This window comes from Pongo pygmaeus, chromosome 10 (genome assembly GCF_028885625.2).
Source record: "Pongo pygmaeus isolate AG05252 chromosome 10, NHGRI_mPonPyg2-v2.0_pri, whole genome shotgun sequence".
NCBI lineage: Eukaryota > Metazoa > Chordata > Mammalia > Primates > Hominidae > Pongo > Pongo pygmaeus.
The window spans coordinates 51,890,171-51,916,880 of record NC_072383.2 but is presented as its reverse complement, the minus strand read 5'-3'; the positions used below and the strand labels follow the sequence as shown (position 1 = coordinate 51,916,880).

The 26,710-nt window shown below is 43.1% G+C and overlaps 1 protein-coding gene across 4 annotated transcripts in view; it reads left to right on the top strand.

The window, feature by feature from the left end:
- CBX5 (chromobox 5) overlaps positions 1 to 25,985 on the top strand; it is a 48,836-nt gene extending 22,851 nt beyond the window's left edge. For all 4 annotated transcript variants that reach the window (XM_054442192.1, XM_054442191.2, XM_054442193.2 and 1 more), the window contains exons 3-5: positions 5,012 to 5,198; positions 10,663 to 10,763; positions 15,053 to 25,985. In XM_054442192.1, the coding sequence (XP_054298167.1) occupies positions 5,012 to 5,198; positions 10,663 to 10,763; positions 15,053 to 15,203 (439 nt within the window). In that variant the 3' untranslated portion in view covers positions 15,204 to 25,985. The remainder of the gene's footprint in view (positions 1 to 5,011; positions 5,199 to 10,662; positions 10,764 to 15,052) is intronic.
- Positions 25,986 to 26,710: the final 725 nt, after the last annotated feature.

Sequence of the window (26,710 nt, the reverse complement as noted above, 5' to 3'; positions counted from 1 at the left end):
CCTGGGTCTAGATTCTAACTCCACTGCTTATGATACAAACTGGATGGCCTTGGCTAATTTCCTTAATCATTTTATCTCCTCAGTGAAATAAGGATAAACAGTAGTGCTTATAAGGCCAGGCGTGGCGGCTTGCACTCTAATCTGAGCACTTTGGGAGGCTGAGGCGGGCGGATCACCTGAGGTCAGGAGTTTGAGACCAGCCTGGCCAACATGGCAAAACCCCGTCTACTAAAAATAAAAAAATTAGGTCTGGTGGCAGGTCCCTGTAATCCCAGCTACTCCAGAGGCTGAGGTAGGAGAATCACTTAAACCCAGGAGGCGGAGGTTGCAGTGAGCCAAGATCGCGCCACTGCACTCCAGCCTAGGTGACTGTGTTTTTAGTAGAGGCAGGGTTTTGTCATGTTACTCAGGCTGGTCTTGAACTTCCAGGCTCAAGCGAGCCACCTGCCTTGGCCTCCCAAAGTGCGGGGATTACAGGCGTGAGCCACCGTGCCCAGCCGTGAAATTAATTTTAATAATTTTTATTTAACCTAATACATGAAAAATACTATTTCAGCGTTAATCAGTACAAAAGTTATTAATGAAATTTTTGTGTGTGTGTGTGCCAAGACTTGAAAATACGGGATATATTTTATACTTTATAGTGCATCTCCATTCAAACTAGCTGCATTTCAAATAGGCACATGTGGCTAGTGGTTACCATATTGGATGGCACAGCTCTGCAGTATAGGACCTAAATACACTAAAAGATACAGTGGTTTACCAATACTTTTGCATAAAGGCTAGGTGTCAAGAACCTTTGAAACATACTGGAGGTTATTTCATTACATGAATCAAGGTTTCTCATCTGGAGAATTATTGGCGTTGTAGGTGGGATCATTCATGCATTGCAGGATGCTTAGCATCTCTAGCACCCAGAGTGCAAGTATGGGTAGCACAACAATCAGAAGATGCCCTCTGTTTCTAGAGAGGAGTGGTATCACAGCTTCCACTAGAGATGAGAACTGTTAAGTTTGAGAGACCTCTAGAGCACTATAACAGATAGGAACTAAAGTAACACCAGAAGATTTTGAAGATGTTTATTGGGCCCATTGAATCACCACTGGAAATATTTGGGTGTTTGAAAGATACTTGAAACTCTTTCTCTGTCATTGAGCTACTGGTACCTTACCATAGATGAAAGGGGAAAACAAGGTTTGGGGTAGACAAATTAAACATTGGTCCTTTTTCAGAAATGCCCTGGATTTCATAAAAGACTGGAACAAATCAGCATTGTCTATAACTAAACGCCTACTTTGTGCTAGACAGTGATCAGATTCTACCTCTTGTGCTCTCTTTGATTCTCATAAAAGCATTTAGAGTCCAGGCATGGTGGTATGTACCTGTAGTCCCAGCTACTAGGGAGGTTGAAGTGGGAGGATTGCTTGAGTCCAGGAGTTCTGGGCTGTAGTGCACTAAACCGATCAGGTGTCTGCATTAAGTTTGGCATCAATATAGTGACCTCCCAGGAGTGAGGGCCACCAGGTTGCCTAAGTAGGAGTGAACCAGAGCAGGTCAGAACTCCCGTTTTGAGCATTAGTAGGATCATGCCTGTGAATAGCCACTGCACTCCTGTCTGGTTAACATAGCAAGACCCTTGCCTCTTCCAAAACTTTAATTATTTTTTTAATTTAAATTTTTACATATTTTTATCTTTTTTTTTTTTTTTTGAGACAGAGTCTTTCACTATCGCCCATGGCGCGATCTCGGCTCACTGCAACCTCCGCCTCCCGGGTTCAAGCGATTCTCCTGCCTCAGCCTCCCAAGTAGCTGGGATTACAGGTGCCCGCCACCACGCCCAGCTAACTTTTTGTATTTTTAGTAGAGACGGCATTTCACCATGTTGGCCAGGTTGGTCTCGAACTCCTGACCTTGTGATTCGCCCGCCTCAGCCTCCCAAAGTGCTGGGATTACAGGCGTGAGCCACTGCGCCATGCCTTTGTATCTTTAAAATAGAGACAGGGTCTCACCGAGTTACCCAGGCTGGTCTCGCACTCTTGGGTTCAAGTGATCTGCCTGCCTTGGCCTCTTGAAGTGCTGGGATTATAGGTGTGAATCACTGTTCCTGGCTAACCCAGGCTCTTTTTAAATCATACTATGTTGTCTTTTGGGTGGAAACTGAAGTAGAAGCAGCAGTACCAAAGTGTTAGGAAAAGGGATAATCGCATTATAGGACTGGCTTTCCTAGCTATCAGCAGACTCTTCCCAACCCCCAAGTGTATTCAGCTTGTGTAATAGTCTTTGTACACCTTTTGATATTGGTATGTTAATTTCCTCTGGGATGGGTCTGTGGGTTTTGGGGAAAGTTACCGTGTGAGGAATTTTTTTTCTTGACTTCTTTTCTTTTTTTGAGACAAGAGTTTCGCTCTTATTGCCCAGGCTGGTATGCAATGGCCTGATCTCGGCTCACTGCAACCTCCCTCTCCCGGGTTCAAAAGATTGTCCTGCCTCAGCCTCCCGGGCAGATGGGATTGCAGGTGCCTGCCACCACGCCCATCTAAATTTTGTATTTTTAGTAGAGATGGGGTTTCACCATGTTGGCCAGGATGGTCTCGACCTCCTGACCTCAGGTGATCCACCTGCTTCTGCCTCCCAAAGTGCTGGGATTAGAGACTTGAGCCGCCGTGCCCGGCCGAGGAATTTTTTTTCTGCTGAGAGAAGGGATATAAAGGAGAAACTTTCCCATATTAGCTCAAATGATTTAGAAATAAATTTTGTCTCAATATTATGTTCCTTTTGTAGAACATTTTTTAGGTCAAGAGTAAATAGCTCAGATTTTTCCATCTTTCTGCTTTCTACTTGAGTCAGGTTATTATGGCATGTGTTCAAATCATTCCCATCTAAAGAAACTTTTTTTTTTTTTTTTTTTGAGATGGAGTTTCACTCTTGTTGCCCAGGCTGGAGTGCAATAGCTCGAACTCAGCTCACCACAACCTCCTGCCTCCCGGGTTCAAGCGATTCTCCCGCCTCAGTCTCCTGAGTAGCTGGGATTATAGGCAGCCGCCACCATGCCCAACTACTTCAGCCTCCCAAAGTACTGGGATTACATGCATGAGCCACCGTGCCTGGCTGAATTTTGGGTTTTTAAATAGCTTTATCAAGGTATAATTTAAACACCATAAAATTCACCCATTGAAATTGTACAATTCAGGCTGGATGCAGTGGCTCACACCCGTAATTCCAGCACTTTGAGTGGCCGAGGCAGGTGGATCACTTGAAGTCAGGAGTTCAAGACCAGCCTGGCCAACATGGTGAAACCCCATCTCTACTAAAAATACAAAAATTGGTGGTGCATGCCTGTAATCCCAGTTACCGGGGAGGCTGAGGCCAGAGAATCACTTGAACCCAGGAGACGGAGGTTGCAGTGAGCCGATATCACACCACTGCACTCCAGCCTGCAAGACAGAGTGAGACTCCATCTCAAAAAAAAAAAAAAAATTGTACAATTCAGTGATTTTTTTTTTTTTTTTTTTTTTGAGACAGTATCTCACTGTTACCCAGGTGGGAGTGCAGTGGTGCAATCACAGTTCACTGCAGCCTCAACCTTCTGGGCTCAAGGGATCCTCTTATTTCAGCCTCCCAAGTAGCTGGGACTACAGGTGCAAGCCACCATGCCTGAGTAATTTTTAAATCTTCTGTGGAGATGGAGTCTTGCTATGTTGCTTAGGCTGGTCTTGAACTGGTGGGCTCAAGTGATCTGCTCACCTTGGCCTCCCAAAGTGCTGACGCTTACAGGCGTGAGCCACTGCGCCCAGCCCAGTTAAATTATTTTTTTTTTTTGAGATGGAGTCTCACTCTGTTGCCCAGACTGGAATGCAGTGGTGCAATCTTGGCTCACTACAACCGCAGCCTCCCAGATTCAAGCAGTTCTCATGCCCTAGCCTCCTGAGTAGCTGGGACTGCAGGTGTGCACCACCAAGCCCAGCTAATTTTTGTATTTTTAGTGGAGACAGGGTTTTGCAATATTGACCAGGCTGGTCTCGAAGTCCTGAGTGCCTCTCAGAGTGCTGGGATTACAGGCGTTAGCCACTGTGCCTGGCTCCAATTAAATGATTTGCAGTAAATTTATAGAGCTACGCAACCACCACTGTGATCCAGTTTCAGAACATTTTCGTGTCCCCCAAAATTCTCTTGATTCCCATTTGTAGTTAATTACAACTCCCTCCCTCAGCCCCAGGCAATCACTGATCTGCTATTTTTTTTTTTGGGGGACAGAGTCTGGCTTTTTCGCCCAGGCAGGAGTGCGGTGGCACAATCTCAGCTCACTGCAACCTCCCCTTCCCGGGCTCAAGCAGTTCTCCTGCCTCAGCCTCCCAAGTAGCTGGGACTACAGATGTGTACCACCACACCAAGCTAATTTTTGTAATTTTAGTAGAGACACAGTTTCACTGTGTTGGCCAGGCTGACCTCAAACTCCTGACCTCAAGTGATCTGCCTGCCTTGGCCTCTCAGAGTGCTGAGATTACAGGTGTGAGCCACCGTGCCCGGCTGATCTGCTTTGTGTCTCTATAAATTTGTCTTTCCCAGACATTTCATGTAAATGGAATTAGACAGTATGTAGTATCTTGTGTCTTATTTCTTTCACTTAGTATAATGTTTTTGGGGTTCTTCCAAGTTGTAGCATGTTTTAATATTTTGCTTATTGTTGTTGGATAATATTCCTTTGTATGGATATACCACATTTTGTTTTTCCATGTCACCATCCATTGATGAACATTTGAATTTGTTTTGTTTTTGGCTATTAAAATGCTGCTATAAACAACTGTAAATAAGTCTTTGTGTGGGTTTTTTTTTTTTTTTTTTCATTTTTCCTGGGTAGAAATCTAGGATCAAATTTGTTATCTTCTTTAAAGCATAGGGTTTCTCTGTCCTTTTTGTCTGAATGTCCTCTTTGAAATAAGGCATTGGATTTTTTTCCTCATTCTTCCCCCCCACTTTTTTTTTTTTTAATTTTCCCATTTTTCTTACCCAGGGAGCACAATACTTGGGAACCTGAGAAAAACTTGGATTGCCCTGAGCTAATTTCTGAATTTATGAAAAAGTATAAGAAGATGAAGGAGGGTGAAAATAATAAACCCAGAGAGAAGTCAGAAAGTAACAAGAGGAAATCCAGTTTCTCAAACAGTGCCGATGATATCAAATCTAAAAAAAAGAGAGAGGTAAGCTTCCTTTCCTTTTTTCCCCACAAACTATTCTTTTGCCACCAAAATAATAATAATAAATAAAAGTATCATATTTTGGTTATTTCTATTGTAAGGATGGACCTATAAGGTAAATTGTTGAACAAAAGAGCTTCCAGGGAGGTATGTTGATTACAGCTCCCTCTCCTGGCTAAGTGAGAAATGTAATTTGTGGCCACTGAATTGTATTAAGGGGGCAAAATTAAATCTTTGTAAAATGTTAAACCACTCCTCTGCCTTCTCCATAAGTAGAAGACTTAGTTATCTTAGAGAAGGAGGATCATTGGTGAATTTTTTAAGAATAGAAAGGGGCTTTGAAATGTTTTGTTTTGTTTTGAGACGGAGTCTTGCTCTGTTCCCCAGGCTGGAGTGCAGTGGCTCGATCTCAGCTCACTGCAATCTCCGCCTCCTGGCTTCAAGCGATTCTCATGCCTCAGTAGTAGCTGGGATTACAGGCACGTGCCACCACGCCTGGCTGATTTTTTTTTTTTTGAGACGGAGTCTCACCCTGTCGCCCAGGCCGGAGTGCAAGTGGCGCTATCTTGGCTCTCTGCAAGCTCCGCCTCCCGGGTTTACGCCATTCTCCGACCTCAGCCTCCCGAGTAGCTGGGACTACAGGCGCCCACCACCACGTCCAGCTAATTTTTTTGTATTTTTAGTAGAGACGGGGTTTTACCATGTTAGCCAGGATGGTCTTGACAATTTTTGTATTTTTAGTAGAGATGGGGTTTCGCCATGTTGGTCAGGCTGGTCTTGAACTCCTGACCTCGTGATCTGCCTGCCTCGGCCTCCTAAAGTGTTGAGATTATAGACGTGAGCCACCATGCCCAGCCGGGGCTTTGAAATGTTTACCACTTTACTTCCTTTTTTCTTTTTTTTTGGAGACAGAATATCGCTCTGTCGCCCAGGCTTGAGTGCAATAGTGCGATCTTGGCTCACTGGAACCTCTACCTCCTGTGTTCAAGCAGTTCTCCTGCCTCAGCCTCCCAAGTAGCTGGGATTACAGGCACACGCCACCATGCCCAGCTAATTTTTTGTATCTTTAGTAGAGACGGGGTTTCACCATGTTGGCCGGGCTCATTTCAAACCCCTTACCGTGTGATCCACCCACCTTGGCCTCCCAAAGTGTTGGGATTACAGGCGTGAGCCACTGCGCCTGGCCCTTTCTTTTGTTCCAGTGATAGCATTTGCTTTCAATCCTTGATAATCTGTTTTTTGCAGTGAAAATCATATAATATACAATTAAATATTTATTTATTTATTTTGAGACAGAGTCTTGCTCTGTCACTCAGGCTGGAGTGCATGGGCGTGATCTCGGCTTACTGCAATCTTCACCTCCTGGGTTCAAGTGATTCTCCTGTTTCAGCCTCCTGAGTAGTTGGGATTACAGGCATGTGCCACCATAGCCAGCTAATTTTTGTATTTTTATTTTATTTTTTATTTATTTATTTTTTTGAGACAGAGTTTCACTCTTGTTGCCCAGGCTGGAGTTCAATAGCATGATCTTGGCTCACTGCACCCTCCGTCTCCTGGGTTCAAGTGATTCTCCTGCCTCAACCTTCCAGAGTAGCTAGGATTACAGGCATGCACCACCATGCCCAGCTCATTTTGTATTTTTAGTAGAGAGGGTGTTTCTCCATGTTGGTCAGGCTGGTCTTGAACTCCCTAACTCAGGTGATCCACCTGCTTTGGCCTCCCAAAGTGTTGGGATTACAGGTGTGAGCCGCCATGCCTGGCTCAATTAACAATTTTAAAATGTACAGTTCAGTGGCATTTATATTCTCTTGATCTATTATTTCTACATACTTGGCGTACAAAATTAATTTTTGTCTTTTGAATCTTCTTCAGTTTGGGAAGTGTATTTATGAAATTTTGGTTTGATTTAGTTGCTTTAATCCTTCTGATCTTTAGCTCTCAAGTAAGTAGCATAAGCGCTGTTATTGCTTCTCTCTTTTTTCATCTGTGTGTGCGTGCATAAATACACACACTCTACCACCTGCTCCCGCCCCCAGCTTCCACTCCTTTTATTTATTTCAAGGTTATGAAGCCTTTTGTGGTGAAGGATGTATCATACACTTTACATTTCATAAAAGCGTAAGTCTACTTCGGAATCTTCCAGCCTTCCAGAGTAGCTGCCACAATCATCCCTATGTATCTTCATTCTAATTAGATTTATACCTTTCTAGAGCATCAGTTTTCAACCCTGGCTACACATTATAATCACCTGGGGGGTATGTTAAAAAAAAAAATCTCCAGTGCCTAAGGTGCACCCCAGACCAGTAAAATTAGAATTTTTTTTTTTTTTTTTAAGACATAGTCTCACTCTGTTGCCCAGGCTGGAGTGCAGTGGCACAATCTCACTGCAACCTCTGCTCTTGGGTTCAAGCGATTCTCCTGCTTCAGCCTCCCTAGTAGCTGGGACTACAGGCACATGCCACCATGCCTGGCTAATTTTTTGTATTTTTAGTAAAGATGGGGTTTCACCGTGTTAGCCAGAATGGTCTCAATCTCCTGACCTCATGATCCGCCCGTCTTGGCCTCTCAAAGTGTTGTGATTACAGGCGTGAGCCACCACACCTGGCCTCTGTCATTTTTAAAAAGGAGCAGTCTGAGTAAGCTGGGTTAGAGCCACTGGCCAGTGCAGAGAGTTTTGTTCCTAGGCCAGGTTCTGAAGCTGCCGACCTTGAAAACAACCCCCACATGTCCCTCACATCATAATGTTCATCTGGGGCCCCTGATAGCATTCTTAGCAGTACTGGCTGCTGTCAGGTGGACAGCTGGAAAGATAGGTGATTGTATGTTTTAAAGATATACGAGGGGATTGTGTTTCTTTCTTAAGACCACTGGAGAAGAAATTTGTTAGTTTGCATTATGCCTGATTTAAGATTACTGCCTGTATGATGATTTTAGCATTTTCTTCGCCCCGGCTCCTTTTCAGCAGCTTGAACGTTTTTCTTCCATTCGCCTCCTCTTCCCTCCCTATGTAGCAAACTGTTTTCAGTTGCCAGTTATGATTTACAACTTAGTCCATGTGCCAGCATTCCAGCTGTGAGCAGCTGTGTGCACATCTGGGAACTTCTTCCCCTTAAGGGCCCCCAAAAGAGGCTATGTTTTTAAAAGTCAGTATCTCTCATTGATCCACGCATGGAATTTCCTTCAAATTGTGGATTTTGGTATCTTTGGGGACGACCTGGACCCCAAATGCTTTGTATGTCTCAGTGGAAAGCAGGTGAACATAAGATCAAAGAGATTTTATTATGAAAATCGGGCAGTAGAGATTTAGTTCATTTGGGCAACTCTAAATCTTTTTTGTGTGTTGCCACTAGAGAGGCTAGCATTATCTTCCATAATAAAGTTTTTTCAAATTACCTAGTTTGGGCCGGGTGCGGTGGCTCACGCCTGTAATCCCAGCACTTTGGGAGGCTGAGGCATGTGGATCACTTGAGGCCAGGAGTTCAAGACCAGTGTGGTCAACATGGTGAAACCCCGTCTCGACTAAAAATACAAAAAATTAGCCAGGCGTAGCCAGGTGCTATGGCTCACATCTGTAATCTCAGCACTTTGGGAGGCCGAGGCGGGGCGGATCACCTGAGGCTAGGAGTTTGAGACCAGCCTGGCCAACGTGGTGAGACCCCTGTCTCTACTAAAAATGGAAAAATTAGCCAAGTGTGGTGGCACGCACCTGTAATCCCAACTACTCAGGAGGCTGAGGCAGAAGAATCGCTTGAATCTAGGAGGCAGAGGTTGCAGTGAGCTGAGATTGTGGCACTGCACTCCAGCCTGGGCAACAGAGCGAGACTCTGTCTCGGAAAAAAAAAAAAAAAATTAGCCAGGGGTGGTGGCAGGCACCTATGATCCCAGCTACTGGGGAAACTGAGGCAGGAGACTCACTTGAACCTGGAAGGTGGAGGTTGCAGTGAGTTGAGATTGCACCACTGCACTTTAACCTAGGCAACAGAGGGAGACTGTCTAAAAAAGAAATTACCTGGCTTGTATAAAATTTTGCTTTTTGGCTCTCATCAGTGTTACTACACATGGATTTGAACCTGTGCTCCTTGTCTAGTTTGTATTACTGCATTTAGACCAAGTTTCAATACTCATCTCATGAATTATCAAATTTTTTCTTTCTTAAGAGACAGGTTCTCACTATGTTGCCCACCATGGAGCACAGTGGCATGATCATAGCTCACTGCAGCCTTGAACTCCTGGGCCCAAGGGATCCTCCCACCTCAGCCTCCTGAGTCGGAGTAGCACACTTTAGGTGTGCACCAGTGTGCCCAGCTAATTTGCAGAGACAGTTGCCCATGTTGGTCTCCCGTTCCTAGTCTCAAGCAATCCTATGTCAGCCTCCCAAAGTGCTGGGATTACAGGCATGAGTCACTGCACCAGGCCAGTTTTTTGTTTTTGTTTTTGTTTTCTTTTTTGTTTGTTTTTGTTTTCAGTCACAGTCCAGTTCTGCCTTCTAATGCTAACAATCATCTACATCCAGAGGGAATAGGCACTGACCAGGGCCTTCTCTCTAACCAAGCATATAGGTATTGGTGTTTGTGATCTCTGAAATTTTGCTATTTAATAGTATTGGACTTACATAATTCTTACCTCTATTCGTCCATAAATACAGGTGACTGAAATGTGTCAAAATTATTGTTTAGTGTTAAGGTAAACTAAAAGTCTAAAAAAATAAAGATTGAGAGAGAGGTAGTATATTTGAAGTTTGTAAAATGAAAAGATATAGTTAGGGTAAACATGGTATTTTTTATCATTTCAGAAGCTTATTTACAATATTAAGGAGATTCCAAGTGAGTGGGTTTAGAGGAATTCCTAGATGTTGACTCCAGCGTATCTGTCTTTTCCTTCCCCTTTTTTTTGGGGGCGGGGGGGACGGAGTCTTGCTATGTTGCCCAGGCTGGAATGCAGTGGTGGGGTCTCGGCTCACTGCAACCTCCGCATCCCAGGTTCAAGCACTTCTCCTGCCTCAGCCTCCCGAGTAGCTGGGGTTACAGGCACCTGCCACCACGCCTGGCTAATTTTTTGTATTTTTAGTAGAGATGGGGTTTCACCATGTTGGCCAGGCTGGTCTTGAACTCCTAAGCTTGTGATTCGCCCGCCTCGGCCTCCCAAAGTGCTGAGATTACAGGTGTGAGCCACCATGCCTCTGACTCCAGAGTATCTTTTAGGACATTAGAGACTTTTAGGGTTCACCACCAGTCTTCTGGAGGAATTCCAGGAAAGATAATCACGTCTTACAAAAATATCTCTTGGCATCACTGTCACTTCATTGTCACTGTCAGTACTTAGTATTAAGTTCTAAAAATTTTTCTGAATTGGTGAAAGAAATGATATCAGGAGATATTAACTTAGGTTATGTTTTGTTGAGCCTAGAAGGAGGGAGTTTCTTTACTCTTTCCACAAGCTGTAACCTTTCTTTATCTTCTGTTTATAGCAGAGCAATGATATCGCTCGGGGCTTTGAGAGAGGACTGGAACCAGAAAAGATCATTGGGGCAACAGATTCCTGTGGTGATTTAATGTTCCTAATGAAATGGTGAGAGAGATTTGGCTTCGCTTTACAATTGTGTTTCTTCGCCAGTGACTTGAATTTGTGTGGAAGATAGGGTGGCAAGACTGCATATTCCCAAACCATGAATTTTGAATGTCAGAGATCTTTTTTTTTTTTTTTTTTTGAGACAGTGTTTCGCCCTTTGTTGTCCATGCTGGGGTACAGTGGCGCGATCTCACTCAGCTCACTGCAACCTCTGCCTCCTGGGTTCAAGTGATTCTCCTGTCTCATCCTCCCGAGTAGCTGGGATTACAGGTGCCCGCCACCACGCCTGGCTAATTTTTGTATTTTTATTTTTTATTTATTTATTTATTTTTTTTTGAGATGAAGTCTCTTGTTGCCCAGGCTGGAGTGCAATGGTGCGATCTCGGCTTACCACAACCTCTGCCTCCGGGTTCAAGCGATACTCCTGCCTCAGCTTCCCAAGTAGCTGGGATTACAGGCATGTGCCATCATACCTGGCTAATTTTATATTTTTAGTAGAGACAGGGTTTCTCTATATTGGTCAGGCTGGTCTCAAACTCCCGACCTCAAGTAATCCGCCTGCCTTGGCCTCCCAAAGTGCTGGGATTACAGGCGTGAGCCACTGCGCCTGGCCCATTTTTGTATTTTTAGTAGAGACAGGGTTTTGCTGTGTTGGCCAGGCTGGTCTTGAACTCCTGGAATGTCAGAGATCCTTAACTGATACCAATTATTGGTGTTAAATGGGAATTATGCTTCAGAATGTATTGCTATTAAGCCAAATTATAGTACTACATATCAGAAAAAAAGGTAAATTTGAGGTAGAAAATATATAAAGGTCGGGTGCAGTGGCTTACACCTGTAATCCCAACACTTTGGGTGGCCAAGGCAGGCGGATCGCTTGGGGTCAGGAGTTCGAGGCTAGCCTGGTTAACATGGTGAACTCCCATCTCTACTAAAAATACAAAAATTAGCTGGGCATGGTGACGCATGCCTGTAGTCCAACTACTTGAGAGGCTGAGGAAGGATAATTGCTTGAACCTGGGAGGCAGAGGTTGCAGTGAGCTGAGATCGAGCCTTTGCACTCCTGCCTGAGAGACAGAGCAAGACTCTGTCTCTTAAAAAAAAATATATATATATGTGTGTGTGTATATATATGTGTGTATATATATATGTGTGTGTATATATGTGTGTGTGTGTGTGTATATATATATATATATATATAAACATGACTTAACCATTTGTTTACACAGTTCTGAATTACTTACTGTAAGACCATGGGCCTGTGACCCTGGGCTAGGAATCAAATGAGGCTTTCTGCCATCACTGAGGGCCAAACCTGCTGAATAATGTCTAAAAGAGAAAAATAATCTCAACAAAAAGCATTAAAGCTAATACTGGCCAAAGCACAAGTTATTTCATCCAGTAGAGAGAGGATGGCTTTTAGATGAAAAGGAAGTAGTTCTTCTGAATTTGATTTCTTTTTTTTTTTTGAGACAGAGTCTCTTTCGCCTGGAGTGCAGTGGCGCGATCTTGGTTCACTGTAGTCTCCGCCTCCCGGGTTCAAGTGATTCTCCTGCCTCAGCCTCCCAAGTAGCTGGGATTACAGGCGCCTACCACCATGCCTGGCTAATTTTTGTATTTTTAGTAGAGATGGGGTTTTGCCATGTTGGTCAGGCTGGTCTCGAACTTCTGACCTCAAGCAATCTGCCTGCCTTGGCCTCCCAAAGTGCTGGGATGACAGGCGTGAGCCACTGCGCCCAGCCCTAATTTGATTTCTTAAAGACAGGGTGATTTATGGTGTGGTTCTCACTACCTCTCTGTTTCCAAGTATTCTGAATTTGTGATACATAGAGGGTTTGTGTTGCAGTGCCACTAAAGAAACATGTTACCTTAAAAGTTGTATAATCAAGGCCGGGCGCGGTGGCTCATGTCTGTAATCCCAGCACTTTGGAAGGCTGAGACGCTGAGACGGGCGGATCACAAGGTCAAGAGATCGAGACCATCCTGGTTAACGGTGAAACCCTGTCTCTACTAAAAATACAAAAAAAATTAGCCGGGCTTGGTGGCAGGCGCCTGTAGTCCCAGCTACTCAGGAAGCTGAGGCAGGAGAATGGCGTGAACCCGGGAGGCGGAGCTTGCAGTGAGCCGAGATCTTGTCACTGCACTCCAGCCTGGGCAACAGAGCGAGACTCTGTCTCAAAAAAAAAAAAAAAAGTTGTATAATCAAAAGGCTTAACATTTTATCTGATGAGAATACTGCTGGTAAATTACCCAGAAACCTGTATTTGAAGAATTGCCATATTCTGTCAGAAGTAAGGAGCTATATGGACTGCTTGTTTTGTTTTGTTTTTTGAGACAGAGTCTTGCTTTATCACCCAGGCTGGAGTGCAGTGGTACCATCTCGGCTCACTGCAACCTTCGCCTCCCAGGTTCAAGCAGTTCTCATCCCTCAGCCACCTAAGTAGCTGGGATTATAGGCATGCGCCACCACACCTGGGTAATTTTTATATTTTTAGTAGAGACAGGATTTCATCATGTTGGCCAGGCTGGTCTCGAACTCCTGAGCTCAAGCAATCCACCTGCCTCGGCTTCCCAAACTGCTGGGATTTACAGGTGTGAGCCACCACGCCAGGCTGGACTGCTTTTTAAAAATTTTATTTTAGACAGTGTCTCGCCCTGTCACCCAGGCTGGAGTGCACTGGCGTGATCACAGCTCACTGCAGCCTTGACCTCCTGAGCTTAAGTTATCCTCCTACCTCAGTCTCCTGAGTAGCTGGGACTACAGGTGCATGCCACCATGGCCTGCTAATTTTTAAAATTTTTTTTGAAGAGACCAGGTCTTCCTATGTTGCCCCGGGCTCAAGTGCTTCTCTCACCTCAACCTCCCAAAGTGCTGGGATTATAGGTATGAGGCGCTGTGCCTGGGCTGGACTGCTTTTTCCTACTCAGCCATATGTGGTTACTTAAAATTTACATTAACATTAATTGGCTTTTTCCACCATAGTCAAAATTTGAGTATCTGCTCCAATAAGGTGGTAATTTTTCTTGTCCACATCTCAGGATAATTTTATTTTGTTTTTTATTATTTATTTATTTTGAGACAAGGTCTCCCTCTGTTGCCCAGGCTGGAGTGCAGTGGTTCAATCTCAGCTCACTGCAACCTCCACCTCCTAAGCCCAAGTGATCCTCCCACCTCAGCCTCCCAAGTAGCTGGGACCACAAGCATGCACCACCATGCCAGCTGATTTTTGTATTTTTTGTAGAGATGGGTTTTGCCGTGTTGCCCAGGCTGGTCTCGAACTCCTGGGCTCAAGCGATCCACCTGCCTCAGCCTCCCGAAGTTCTGGGATTACAGGCATGAGCTGCTGCGCCTGAGCTTCTCAGGATAATTTTAATTTTTTTAAATTGATTTGGAATCATGCTTAAGGAACCATGTGGCTAGATTTTTTTTGTTATACTTGGTAGTAGAGGTTGTGTAACTGAGATAATTGAAATTTGTAGCTAAATTTTTATTTGCTTGTTGTTCCAATCCACAGTTCTGGCCAGAGGGCTAATGAGTATTTAAACGGAAACAAAGTGAGGAGGGTTAAGACCCCTTCACTTAGATGATCTGGAAACTGGATTGACCAACCTGTGTATAATTGACTTGTGCATAATCAATAGAGCTGAATGTAGGGTTTTTTTTTTTTTGAGACGGAGTCTTGCACTGTTGCTCAGGCTGGAGTGCAGTGGCGCGATCTCAGCTCACTGCAAGCTCCGCCTCCCGGGTTCACGCCATTCTCCTGCCTCAGCCTCTCAAGTAGCTGGGACTACAGGCGCCCGCCACCACGACCGGCTAATTTTTTGTACTTTTAGTAGAGTCGGGATTTCACCGTGTGAGCCAGGATGGTCTCGATCTCCTGACCTCGTGATCCACCCGCCTCGGCCTCCCAAAGTGCGGGGATTACAGGTGTGAGCCACCGTGCCTGGCCCCTGAATGTAGGTTTGATTGGGTTCACTCACATGCTCATATTCACAAATAAAAATTTTGGAAGCAGATTAATATTAATTTATTATTCATCTTTTTAACCTAAGCCTACCATGGTTTACATCTAAATTCTAGCTGCAGACATTTGTTTCTATATAATATATTAGCTATTAATCCATTTACTTAAATATCTTCTTGAAAATATTGAAAGGATCCTTTTCACCTTGAAACCAAGGTGAGGAGGAAATCAAGTCAACTAAATCCATATAATGACATAAACGTATGTCTGGACTGATTCTTTCACTCTTCCTCTCCTTTTAAGTCTCATATTCTTTCTCTACAGGAAAGACACAGATGAAGCTGACCTGGTTCTTGCAAAAGAAGCTAATGTGAAATGTCCACAAATTGTGATAGCATTTTATGAAGAGAGACTGACATGGCATGCATATCCTGAGGATGCGGAAAACAAAGAGAAAGAAACAGCAAAGAGCTAAAGGAGGGGATGGTCTCTGTCATTTCTCTTTGTACATAATACATTCACCTCCCTGCCTCCTCTCCTTTCTTCCCACCCCTTTCTATCCTAAACACATCCATAAAAAATGTGCTTATCACTGTGCTCCACAGGAGAAATGTTGGTATTGGTTCTCTTGTAACATAACTGATGGTCTGATTAATGATAAGTGTCTCTCTGTGAAGACCAGGCATTTACATACTGAGTGTAATACCCACAATTTTTTTTTCCTTTGCCCTGATCTCTTCCTTCTGCTCCCCTGTGACCTCAAGATGAGTTTTAACTTTTTAATCACCTTAGAGTCTTGATCTTTTCAGGGTTGGTCGCTTTTTAGATTGGGGGATTTTGTTACAATGATGTTAAATTTTGGTTTCTTGCTTTGGTTCTTAGAACATGTTACTGACTAGCTGGCCTTTGTTCTGACATGTTGAGATGGAAAGGATGTTGCTCATCTGTTAAAAAGCCAATAGCAACTGCCTACCTGTTGGGGCTTTCCCAGCCTTGTTCAGCTCTACCCAGGAGAATACAGGGTTTCTGGTGTGGTCTTCTGGGCCACCCTCTGTTGTTCATCCTCACTCATCCTCCCAGAATTACTCCATCCTTTGGAAGATTTGAAATTTTACACTGAAATCTGTGAAGACACTCTTTTTAGCCCCAGGACTTTCGTTATTGCTTTTAGCACTCCCCACTTCTGCTTCTGTAAAGTGATATCAATTTGTGATAAAATGACAAGATTATTAACTGTGGAGATTTTTAGCTATAGTACATGAGGGTGATGGGGTAGGGTACAATTGTCTTTATTATCATGTATGTATGTATGATTTCTTTCCATTCCTCATGTTTAGACTGTATATTTATGTAGGTGTGAGTGATTGCCTGGTGCTTGCTTGTGCCAAGGTGCTAGGCACCCTCCAACCCTGCCAACTTTTGTGGCCTCCCAAAGCATTCCTGTTACCAAAGAGGCTTCAAACCTGACCCTCACTTCTCAGTGGACCCGAGTTTCCCTTCCATGCCATTATTTTCAGTGGGGAAGTTTTAGAGGTGAGCTGTTGGCCACAGTATCAATTTTAAGTGTTCATAGCAGTTACGTCTCCTGCATTCTTGGCTCCTGGATTTACCACCAAGAGTCCCCAAAATATTAATGCTCTTCCCTTTTTCTACCCTCAAACTTATAGTTGTATCTTATTTTTTAAAATGAATTTTCATGGCCAGGCACAGTGGCTACCGCCTGTAATCCCAGCAATTTGGGAGGCTGAGGCAGGAGAATTGCTTGAAGCCAGAAGTTTGAGACCAGCCTGGGCAATGTAGTGAGACCCCCCGTCTCTAAAAAATACAAATAAAAATAAAGGCATGTTCCTGAAAGACTATCACCTTGGAAAGTGACAGGCCCTGGCATTAGCATGTTGACACAACCTTTTCTCCTTACTTAGCAAAATACTTCGTTTTGGTTTCTTGTGTTGCTATTGAGAAATTTGTCTGATCATATCCTTCTGCCTTTGTCCCCCAAGAAATGCCCTACTTTATCCTTTTCTTTTTGTAGTTGAGGAGAGCTAGAGAATCACAATTAAAAGTAAGGAAATAGCAGGGTTTTGAGGATCGTTGTCCCAGCCCCAAAGCTGAGGAAATAAGAATAAATGCTTAATATAGCCTTAATTCTAGAGCGCACCAGCCATGAGGCTGCTTTTCTTGTTGCTTTTGATTTTTAAAACATACAGCTGTCTGGCTAGGAGCATCTACCATTTCTAGATTATTCAGAGTAATGAGGGGAATGGATGGATTGCTCCAGTCCACAGATGAGCCACATAATATGCAAATCATATACCCATTCATAGCATTTGTTAACATTGCTTCCCTGCTCAGCTGCTGATTGAATTCTGTGTGCTTATATAAATTATGTCAAAAATTATACTGCATAATTGAGGTGACAGCTGTTGCTGCAGTGACATGACAAACTGGAACAATGTAGCTTTTGGTTTAAGTCAGCCATGAAAATCCTTCTGAATGGTAATGTGATTGGGCAAGAGCTCATAAACCATACCTCAAGTGGGTGGGAGTTTTATCTCTATATTCCTTCTCTCTCTGAAGGAATTAAAGGCCTAGATCAAGTGCTGGATAATTGACAATTGCTTGTACTTAATCTGATCGGTATCTAAAAGAAGGAAAGGATGGTCAGGAAACAGATTTATCATAAATGTAGCCAAGGATATCAATTAGGGTAGACAAGAATAGGACAAAAATAGGCCAGAGCTCCTGAGGAGGTGATTTGGGTCTCTTGATTTGCAGAAAAATGACAGCCTATCCAAGTGGCCCAGTGTATGCCTCCCAGTAGCAGTGGGCATGTAAACTGCAGCGACCATATTTTTAAAACCAAAAACCTAGTGTGTAGACAAAGAACATGACAATATTTGGTACTGAGATTGGTTCTGAGAAACCTGGGGCACGTGGCTGCTGTGGTTATAGGTAATATTTAAGACATTCATAAAAATCTGATATTATTTTACCGAAATAACCCCAGTATCATCTACTACTTATCATCTCTTAATAGACTTTACTCTGTCTTTTTTGTCTTCGGTTTATTTTACAGAGTGCCGCCAAAACAACTTTTGTTCTCTTCCTGCCTACCTGCAGCTGGTTCTATAGGAATGTAGGGAGCCAGAGGCCAGTATTGATTTCAGCCCTTAGCACAAAGGAAATCAGATGCCTGCTTCCAGCATTTGTTAGTGTTGAGTAGATGTTCTTGCCCTAGAAGAATTACAGCCTCAAACAGAAACCTGTTTCATGGAGCTTTCTCCCCTCAGAAGAGTTAATAGTTAAGAGCTAAGCACTCTTAAACACCTAGGTCTCAAATGCTAAAAATTTATTTTTCTTGTGTTTAGTCCTCTTTCAAGACATCTTTCTAATCCTTTCAGTAATCAACATTAAAAGATCTCCCTTTCTTCAGAGTTATAGCACAGCTTTGCCCAGTAGAGTCTACCAAGGACAGCTTAGCAGCTCTTTGATCGCTGGGCTGGGCAGATGGCCTTCAAGTTAAGATCAAATGCCGGGAAAATCAGCCTACATGGGAGCACCCATTTTAAACCTGGAGAGAACCATGATGTTTTCTTATTCAAATAACAATTTAGTTTTTTTCCCGCCAGTACTAAAATTGTATTGTCTTTCAGACAATATAATTTTTATTTAAAATTGGAACATACTATCTTCATGCTTTCTAAGCTAAATCTTAATTTAGATTTCACTCCTCAGTAGATCCCAGAGGAGAAGCTATATAGGATCCAGATTCAAATTTAACAGTGTCTTCTACTTTTTTAGTTATGTTTTCTATCAACTCCTGCTGCCTCTTCAAATAAGGATATTTCTCAGGAGACTCTTCTACTTGTCCACTGACTGTATTTTTTCCTTTTTGATCTGTAGCCCTGGTTAAATGGCTGTCATCCTTCCGTGGATGATTCTTGGAGGTAGTCTCAGAATTCCAAGGTGATTGTCTATCTTCTTGTCTTGATCCTAATGCAGACATTCACCTCTATTATTTATTTATTTATTTTAGATGGAGTCTCGCTTTGTCACCAGGCTGGAGTGCAGTGGCACAATCTTGGCTTACTGCACCCTCCACCTCCTGGGTTCAAGCGATTCTCCTGCCTCAGCCTCTCGAGTAGCTGGGACTACAGGTGTGCACCACCATGCCCAGCTAATTTTTGTATTTTTGGTAGAGATGGGGTTTTACCATGTTTGCCAGGATGGTCTCGATTTCCTGACCTCGTGATCTGCCCACCTTGGCCTCCCAAAATGCTGGGATTACAGGCGTGAGCCGCCATGCCTGGCCACCTCTATTAATTTTTGTACACAAAAATAAAATTGTCGTTGTTTGCTCTCATGGAGCACTTTCAGTAATACAATTTTTTTTAATTCCAGTTGCCCTCTTTGTTGCTCTGTCCTCTGTAATACCTGACTTTGCTAAAGACTTGAGGGGTGGTTTCAGAAGAGGGTCAGGTGATGGGAAGGCAGGATGAGAAAAGCCCTGGACTTGCATGTTTGAGAAGGCTTCCAACCACATCTTCACTCAGACTCTCGGAATTCCTGTCCCCAAAACAAGCTTCTGTTTTTTGCTCACAGTGCTGTATTTGTTTCTAAATTTTTCCTGAATTGCTGAGAAGCAGTCATTAGCTTTGTTAAGTTTGGTTTGGGGACATTGTTGGTATCAAAATCGAAGTCTTCTTCATTTGATGTAGGCCATGAATCATCAATAACTGGTTGCTGGAAAGCTTGACTACCATCCACTGGGGTGCTATTTTGAGAAGGATTTTTGGGTATCTTTGTAGTCTGCAATTAGTTGATGATTGCTTTCTAGTTTATCAACTGCATTTATATTTGCTTTTCTGTTCATGAAAAATCCATTATTTGCTGGGGTTTTTTGTTTGTTTGTTTGTTTTTCCCACTTACAGCAAGTAAAAGTGGTCTGAGGTTATCCTTGTTTTTCTTCGCAGTTTGCCGTGTGTGAAAGCCGATTTCCTGCTATTGATATATTCTCATTATAGACAGAATAGTGGAGAACGATGTTGCCATGGACAAAATCCAGTTTTGGTCCACTCTGGGGAGCATTTGGACCTGTGGTGCTTCTAACACTTAAAAGTCTAGATGGTCCTTGACTGTCCCCTAGCCATACTGCATACTACTTTGTGCGTTCTACTTTGTGTCATTAATGAAGGATTGGTCCTGTCCCCGTAACTTAGGCATTTATTATTCTTAACTCTTCATTCCTGTTCTGTAGCCACCCTGCAGTCCATTTTCCCTATGTTCAGGCCTAACCACAGGGCATTGGGGAAGGTTTTGGGGATTTTCATATTGAGATTTTATTGAATCTGTAGTTTACCCCAGCTTTCCTAAGGTACAGTGAGGGGTTGGAGGGATCTGTGTTTGGCCCGGGGAGCAATTGTCTCTACTTTAAGTTTCAATTTTGAGGGTATAAAATACTACTTTGCAATGTCATTAGATCTGAAATGTGGAAATGGTTTCTCACAATTTAAAGGAAAAACCCCCTTTACACCCATGGTCCCATCCTTTTGGTTGAGATTTTAGAATAAAAATTATAGTGTTGAGATCCGTACTTTTGTAATCAGACCACCAAGCATGCCTGTGGCAAGGCAGAGAGGAAGGGTCTGGAGCCAGTGTATTGCAGTTTCATGCTACCTTTACCTACTAATCATAAAAATTGTTTTCAAAAGTAGATGATACTAGCCTTACACCCAAAAACATTCTGAATTAGATGCCCCCTCACCCAATTTTTATTAACTTTCTAAATTCCAGCCACATTGCTATACATCAACATTGGTTTCATTCAACAGACATTTTTTTGGCTTGAAGATACAAAGTTCAGAAAGAGGCCATCCCTGCCCTCAAATAACTTTCATATTGTTGTGTGATGAACTGACCATTAATAGTTTAAGTGCTTACAAGCTGTGTTTCTGTTCAAAAAAAAATAGTTTGGTATAATAAATGCTATAAACCAATACACATTTCTGACATGGGGGCAGAGACAGACTGGCTGATGTTGTATAGTTTGTAGCCCTGGAGTAAGAAGTTGACATTAATTTTGGCTTATATATGGAAAAGACCTATAACATTGGGTGAACTGAGCCAACTGGCCATAGAACACAAGAACATATTCCAGGAAATAAATATAGTTGGAGGGTTGGAAATGCTGTTATTACTGAGAGAGAAAACAGGTGAGTTGTGATTGAGAACTCGTGATTTTCATCCCTGGTTTAGATTCTTGGCCAAAGTGTAGTAGTAGAGTTAATCTTTGCTTGTGGAAAGCATTAACTGTGTTGCAGATTCAGTTGTGTTACATTATTGTGGGTTCTATAACAACATATTCCTCATGGACACTTTACCAGAGTTGCTCACACCTTTTTCAATTTCTCATCCCTTTTGGAGGAATGAACATGAGACTTAACTGCCTTTAAGCCTAAAACAGGGACATGCTTTCCAATGACGAGATTTTCTAAAGAGAAGGCTTGGAGCACATTTGTTAATACCTGAGCATCTACTCTGAGCAGTGCAGTTTTATTCAATACTGAAGAGAGGGTGATTTCTTTTTTTTTTTGAGACGGAGTCTTGCTCTGTCGCCCAGGTTGGAGTGCAGTGGCGCAGTCTTGGCTCACTGCAAGCTCCGCCTCCCGGGTTCACGCCATTCTCCTGCCTCAGCCTCCCGAAGAGCTGGGACTACAGGCGCCCGTCACCACGCCCGGCTAATTTTTTGTATTTTTAGTAGAGACGGGGTTTCACCGTGTTAGCCAGGATGGTCTCAATCTCCTGACCTCATGATCCACCCACCTCGGCCTCCCAGAGTGCTGAGATTACAGGCATGAGCCACCGCGCTGGGCCAAGAGGGTGATATCTAAGCAGAGAATTGTATCACTTATGTGGAAACCTTTGCCAGAAATACATATACCTTGTATATTAAATCTGGGTCTCAGATTTAATCATCGAAGCCTAGCTGGGTTAAGAAACAGTCTGATCGTAAGGATGTTGTCGATTCTGACCCATGGGTGACCACAAGAAAAAGATATTTATTTCTGCCTGGATAATTGAGAGTTGACTAACTTTGGAAGTCAGAATTCCCAGGAATTAGAGTAACTGTTCTGGAAGGTTAAAGTGTGAAGTTTTTTAGATAGTTTCATAAAAACAATTCTGGTTTCTTTTTGCTTGTGCTGACTTTCTTGGATTTTAATCTACCTCATCTTGTCTTTTTAGAGTTACTTCAACTTGTTGTCACTTTAACATTGTGCTTGACTTTGGTTGTTTTCTAAGATGGAATTTTTCCTATTCATTGACAGCTTGTTCTCTTGCCTTTTCATTCTGATCCTCATTTCATCTAACATCATCTCATATTGCTCCTCTGTCAAGAGAAATGTTTTAAAATAGTTTAAAGTCTTGTTTTATGGGAAGAAAGTGATCCTGCAATGCTATTTGTTTCTGAGGTCAGTAAGAGAAGGAGTTAAAACAAGGCAGTGGGGAAGGGAATGAATCCTGCACTGGAGGCAAAAGCTGACAAGGAAAGAGCCATTAATTAAGACAATTTCAAAGTCAACTGATTGTGATCATTAATGTCACAATAGATCAAAACCTAATTATCACAGCCTAGGTAAGAGCCATCAGTATTAATCGGAAAATCTAATAGGAAACTATTATCAAGAAATTAGGCCAAATTGAATGCAATGAACTTTTTATCTTGCCATTCTCTATTTTTTTGTGATGTCCCCTGGCATTGGCAGGTGTGACCCTAACAGTCGATTCAAGGCCAAGTGGCCAGTTTGTCAACCTTTTTTAAGGGATTTCTTTTTATTGTTAGGAATTCCAAACAAGAGTTAACCTAAACTGTCATTGCCAAAAGATCAGTCTTAAACTTTCTTAGCACCTGTACCTGTTTAATGTGATCAGCTATCAGTGAGAGAAAAAAAATCTATTTAGGTCTTGGAATGGTTCCTGTACCTAGAGTATCCATATTTAACCTTTTTTTTTTTTTGAGATAGGAGATGAAGTCTTGCTCTTTTGCCCAGGCTGGAGTGCAGTGGCGTGATCTTGGCTCACTGCAACCTCCGCCTCTCGGGTTCAAGCAGTTCTCTTCCTCAGCCTCCCGAGCAGCTGGGATTATAGGCGCCTGCCACCATGCCCGGCTAATTTTTGTATTTTTAGTAGAGAACGGGGTTCACCATCTTGGCTGTGCTGGTCTTGAACCCCTGACCTTGTGATCCACCTGCCTCGGCCACTCAAAGTGCTGGGATTGCAGGCGTGAGCCAGCGCCCGGCCACAGTATCTTTATTACAGCTCACTGCAGCCTCAATCTCCTGGGCTCAAATGATCCTCCTGCCTCAGCCTCCCAAGTAGCTAGGACTACAGGCGCACACCACGGTGCCTGGCTAATTTTATTATTTAAAAAATTTTTTGTAGAGACAGAGTCTCCCTGTGTTGCCCAGGCTGGTCTCCAACTCCTGAGCTCAAGTGATCCACCTGCCTCAGCCTCCCAAAGTGCTGGGATTACAAGCATGAGCCACCGCACCCGGCCCCTAGTGAACATTTTACTGTATGTGTTGATAAATCATCTTTTGAGTTTGTGTTGTATGTGGGGACTTGCTACACTGGCTGCTGTGAAGAGGTATGGAAGAAAGGAGAGGGTTTCTGCCTAGATATTCTTTGAGAACACCTGAAAAGACAGTTTAATCATGTCACAACACTCTGAAGGCTCAAGTCAGTGTTTTCTGGTTTCCGCTAGCTTTAGGGTTGGATTCTAAACCAGGGCTGGTGGTGGGTTTGGTGTCTGTCTCATGTCACCCTCACCCCTCACCTCCTCAGTTTAGGGTAAGAGACATAATGATTTCTACCAGAATCCAAAGTAAATCCAAAGGGGGAGAAAAGACATAACTGTTTTTTCTTCTACCTTTTTTTTGTTAAAGAGTTATGTCTCTGGCAAGAGGAAAGAATTCAAGAGTCTATATGATTAGTTACAGAGAATATTTTCATCCCCTCTCCCTGAATAGAAAAGCAGGGGTCACCATTTGTATCCTTACCCTTGAGGTGTTTTTGAAGATGCTGTAACTCTTGAAGTTGAGCTGAGGCAGAAAGTTTGGAAAAATGCAGCCCTCTGGGTATTGTGGGGAGGGATGTGATGTAGTAAGAGGGTGTTTTGTGTTGCTAGGATTCCCACGCCATCAACTTGCAGCTTTATAAGAGCGCTACCAAGAACCACCACTGGGGAAAAGGTTCTTATTCATTGTTTCTATTGGAATGTGATCTTGCTTTCTGGATTTTAGGAATTCAGGTTACTCAACATAAAACTTTGAGAAATCAGTGTGATTTAGTCCTTCACCTCCTAAGATAAAGTGAATATTTCTTTACAAAAGAATTCATGTCCTTAATGTGAAGATGTAATTTTATTTTCAAAACATCTGTAACATGACTTTCAGAAGCAGTTCATTTTTCCAAGATTCCTCACATTATACTAGATAAATAATAGGCCCTCAGTTAATACCCTTCACTTATTGAATTAATCTAGTTTGTGGAATGAGGTGTATCCTGCCAACTTCCTCTGCTCCCAAGTACACTCTGAGAAGTAAAATGCTCTGGGAAATGGAACAAGAATTGAGTGGATGCTGACTATGTGTGCCCATCTCCTCAACTGATTGATAATGGTTGACCTTGGGCAAGTCACTTCTTTCAATGCCTCAGTTCCCCATCTGTCAAATGGGGTTAATAATACTGACCTACCTCACAGGGGTGTTGTTGTGAGGCATTGTAAATCAAAGTTAATAGAATACTTCAGGGTCCTCTGGAGGATGTCTTGAGCCGGAGTTGAAGCCTGACACACAGGCTTTGGTCCTCACTGAGCTGTCTCCAAGACTGGAACTACTTAGTGACTCGGCAAATTTTCTGCCCCCCACCCCTCAACAAAGCTGCTAGTTCAGATGTTGACAGTGTTTTCATGAATGTTGGAATCTTACTAGTCCAGACTTACTTAGGATGTTGTTGGGGAAGGCACTTGGGATTTTCTGTGTCTTGCATTCACAGAGGGAGGCCATTTCAAATTCAAGAGCATTCGATTAGGGAATTGTGAGGCAGGGATGCTACTGCTTATTTCTCTCTGCAGGTTGGGGATTAAAGTTCCATTCCCCATGGGTTTGAAGCAGATTCAGACTGTCTCAGGATCAAAGTAACCCTCAATGGTTTTGATTTATGTCATTGCTTACCACTCCCCAACCGATCCCAGGACAGCTGGGTCACTGTACCCCTTCGTGGTATCTGTACCTGGGCCTCTCCTTCCTCATAGGGACCAGCTGATTGAATAAATGTGACCACCTTATTTCTACCCCCCCCCCCCAAAAGCTACATTGGAATTATTTTTCCTAGAAATGTGTATAACACTCAGAATTGGGCATTGATCCTTTAAGCTTCATCCCATTCACTGTATTCAACATCTGTCATCTCTTAGTGTCTGCAGTCTGAACCTAACCTTGACCTTTTTTCCCTCTGGTTTGAGAAAACTTTGGACACTATTTCTACTTGCCCAGGTGTGGGCTCAAGAGCCTTACTCTTTCCATCTCAGTTTAGGGGCGCAGCCAGCTCCTCTTCCCAATAGGGCTCTTTCTGCTTTCCCTCTCTTTGGCCCTAGATTTGTAATCCATGAAAAAGCACAGGGTCCTGGCTCCTTGCGGTCACATTCTGGTTCTCTGTGTTTTGTGGACTCTGCTGTCACTGTTCACCCAGTACTAGCAATACCAGACGGTTCTGTGGAGTCCTGGGGAATGGAGAGAGCACAGTCTGACTCCCTGCCAAGTAGCCAGGAGTTGACTTGCCCATGGTCTGCTGGCTTTCTCACCACTTCCTACAGGATGGGATCTAAGAGACTCAAGAGCTGGGTTTCTTTCAGCACTCTGTACTGTCCCAAGTAGCAAACAAATCACTTTGTAGCCAGATTTCTGAATGGAAATGAGAAATTGAATTCTCCACGGACTTTTAGGTTTATGGGGGAGTTTTAGTTGTGTTTCTTGGTTTTATTTCAGCCAAACATGTCTGCTTTTGATTTTTTTTAAAAAAAGTATAAGTGGTCTATATATATGTTCACCTTTTAAATGTAAATGTTTAAAAAGTAAGCATTTATGTGTTTCCATAACTGACATCTGATGCAGACCTCATTCTCTCCCCCTCTTCTACCCTCCTCTTTTCCCCCTTTTCATACTCTTGTATTGGTTCTAATAAATGGTTGCTTTTCAAATATGGATTCTGAGTGGTGGTTTAAAGATCTGGGTCTTATGCCCCTTCTTTAATTTGGGCCCTGGAGTGTCAGCTCAATTTCTGAAAGAGCAACGAGACTTGGAGAACATGGGCTTCTTTTCTAAGGATTACTGGTCTCTGACTTTCTACAAATAACCACAGGTTGGCGCAAGCCTGAGGAAATAAGATAATGCGTATCCTGTTTCCTACTCTTATTTCCTTAACTGGTTCAGTGTGTACCTTTCCTGGTTTCCATGCTGTTCTCTGCTCCTAATGGTTCAGAGAATAAATATTAGCCTTCAGCAACCTAGGGATCCCTAGAAGAGTCATCTCATGGCTATTAGAACTCATGGAATACCACATCAAGCAAATGCAATCTAAATCAGGTTTGAAAATATGTGAATTTGTAAACTTTGTGTTTTATCTTTCTGATTTGCTTCACAAATACCAAAGAAACTTCTCTGAGGATGGAAGGCTTGCAGGTCAGGAACATGGTGTGAGGTCAGTTGGAAGTTAGGAGGAGGAAAGTATGTGGATAATCAAGAAATTGTTGAACAATATAAGCCTGATGTAGCCCTGAATCTAATGGAGATAGGCAGAAACTCACAGAAGAGAGAAGTGAGGAAGATGAAGGAGTCCCCAAACCCAGACATCCTCCCACTGATACGTGAGGCCTCTGGAGCGGAGCACTTGTTTCTACCATCTCTTATCTGCAATTCTCCCCTC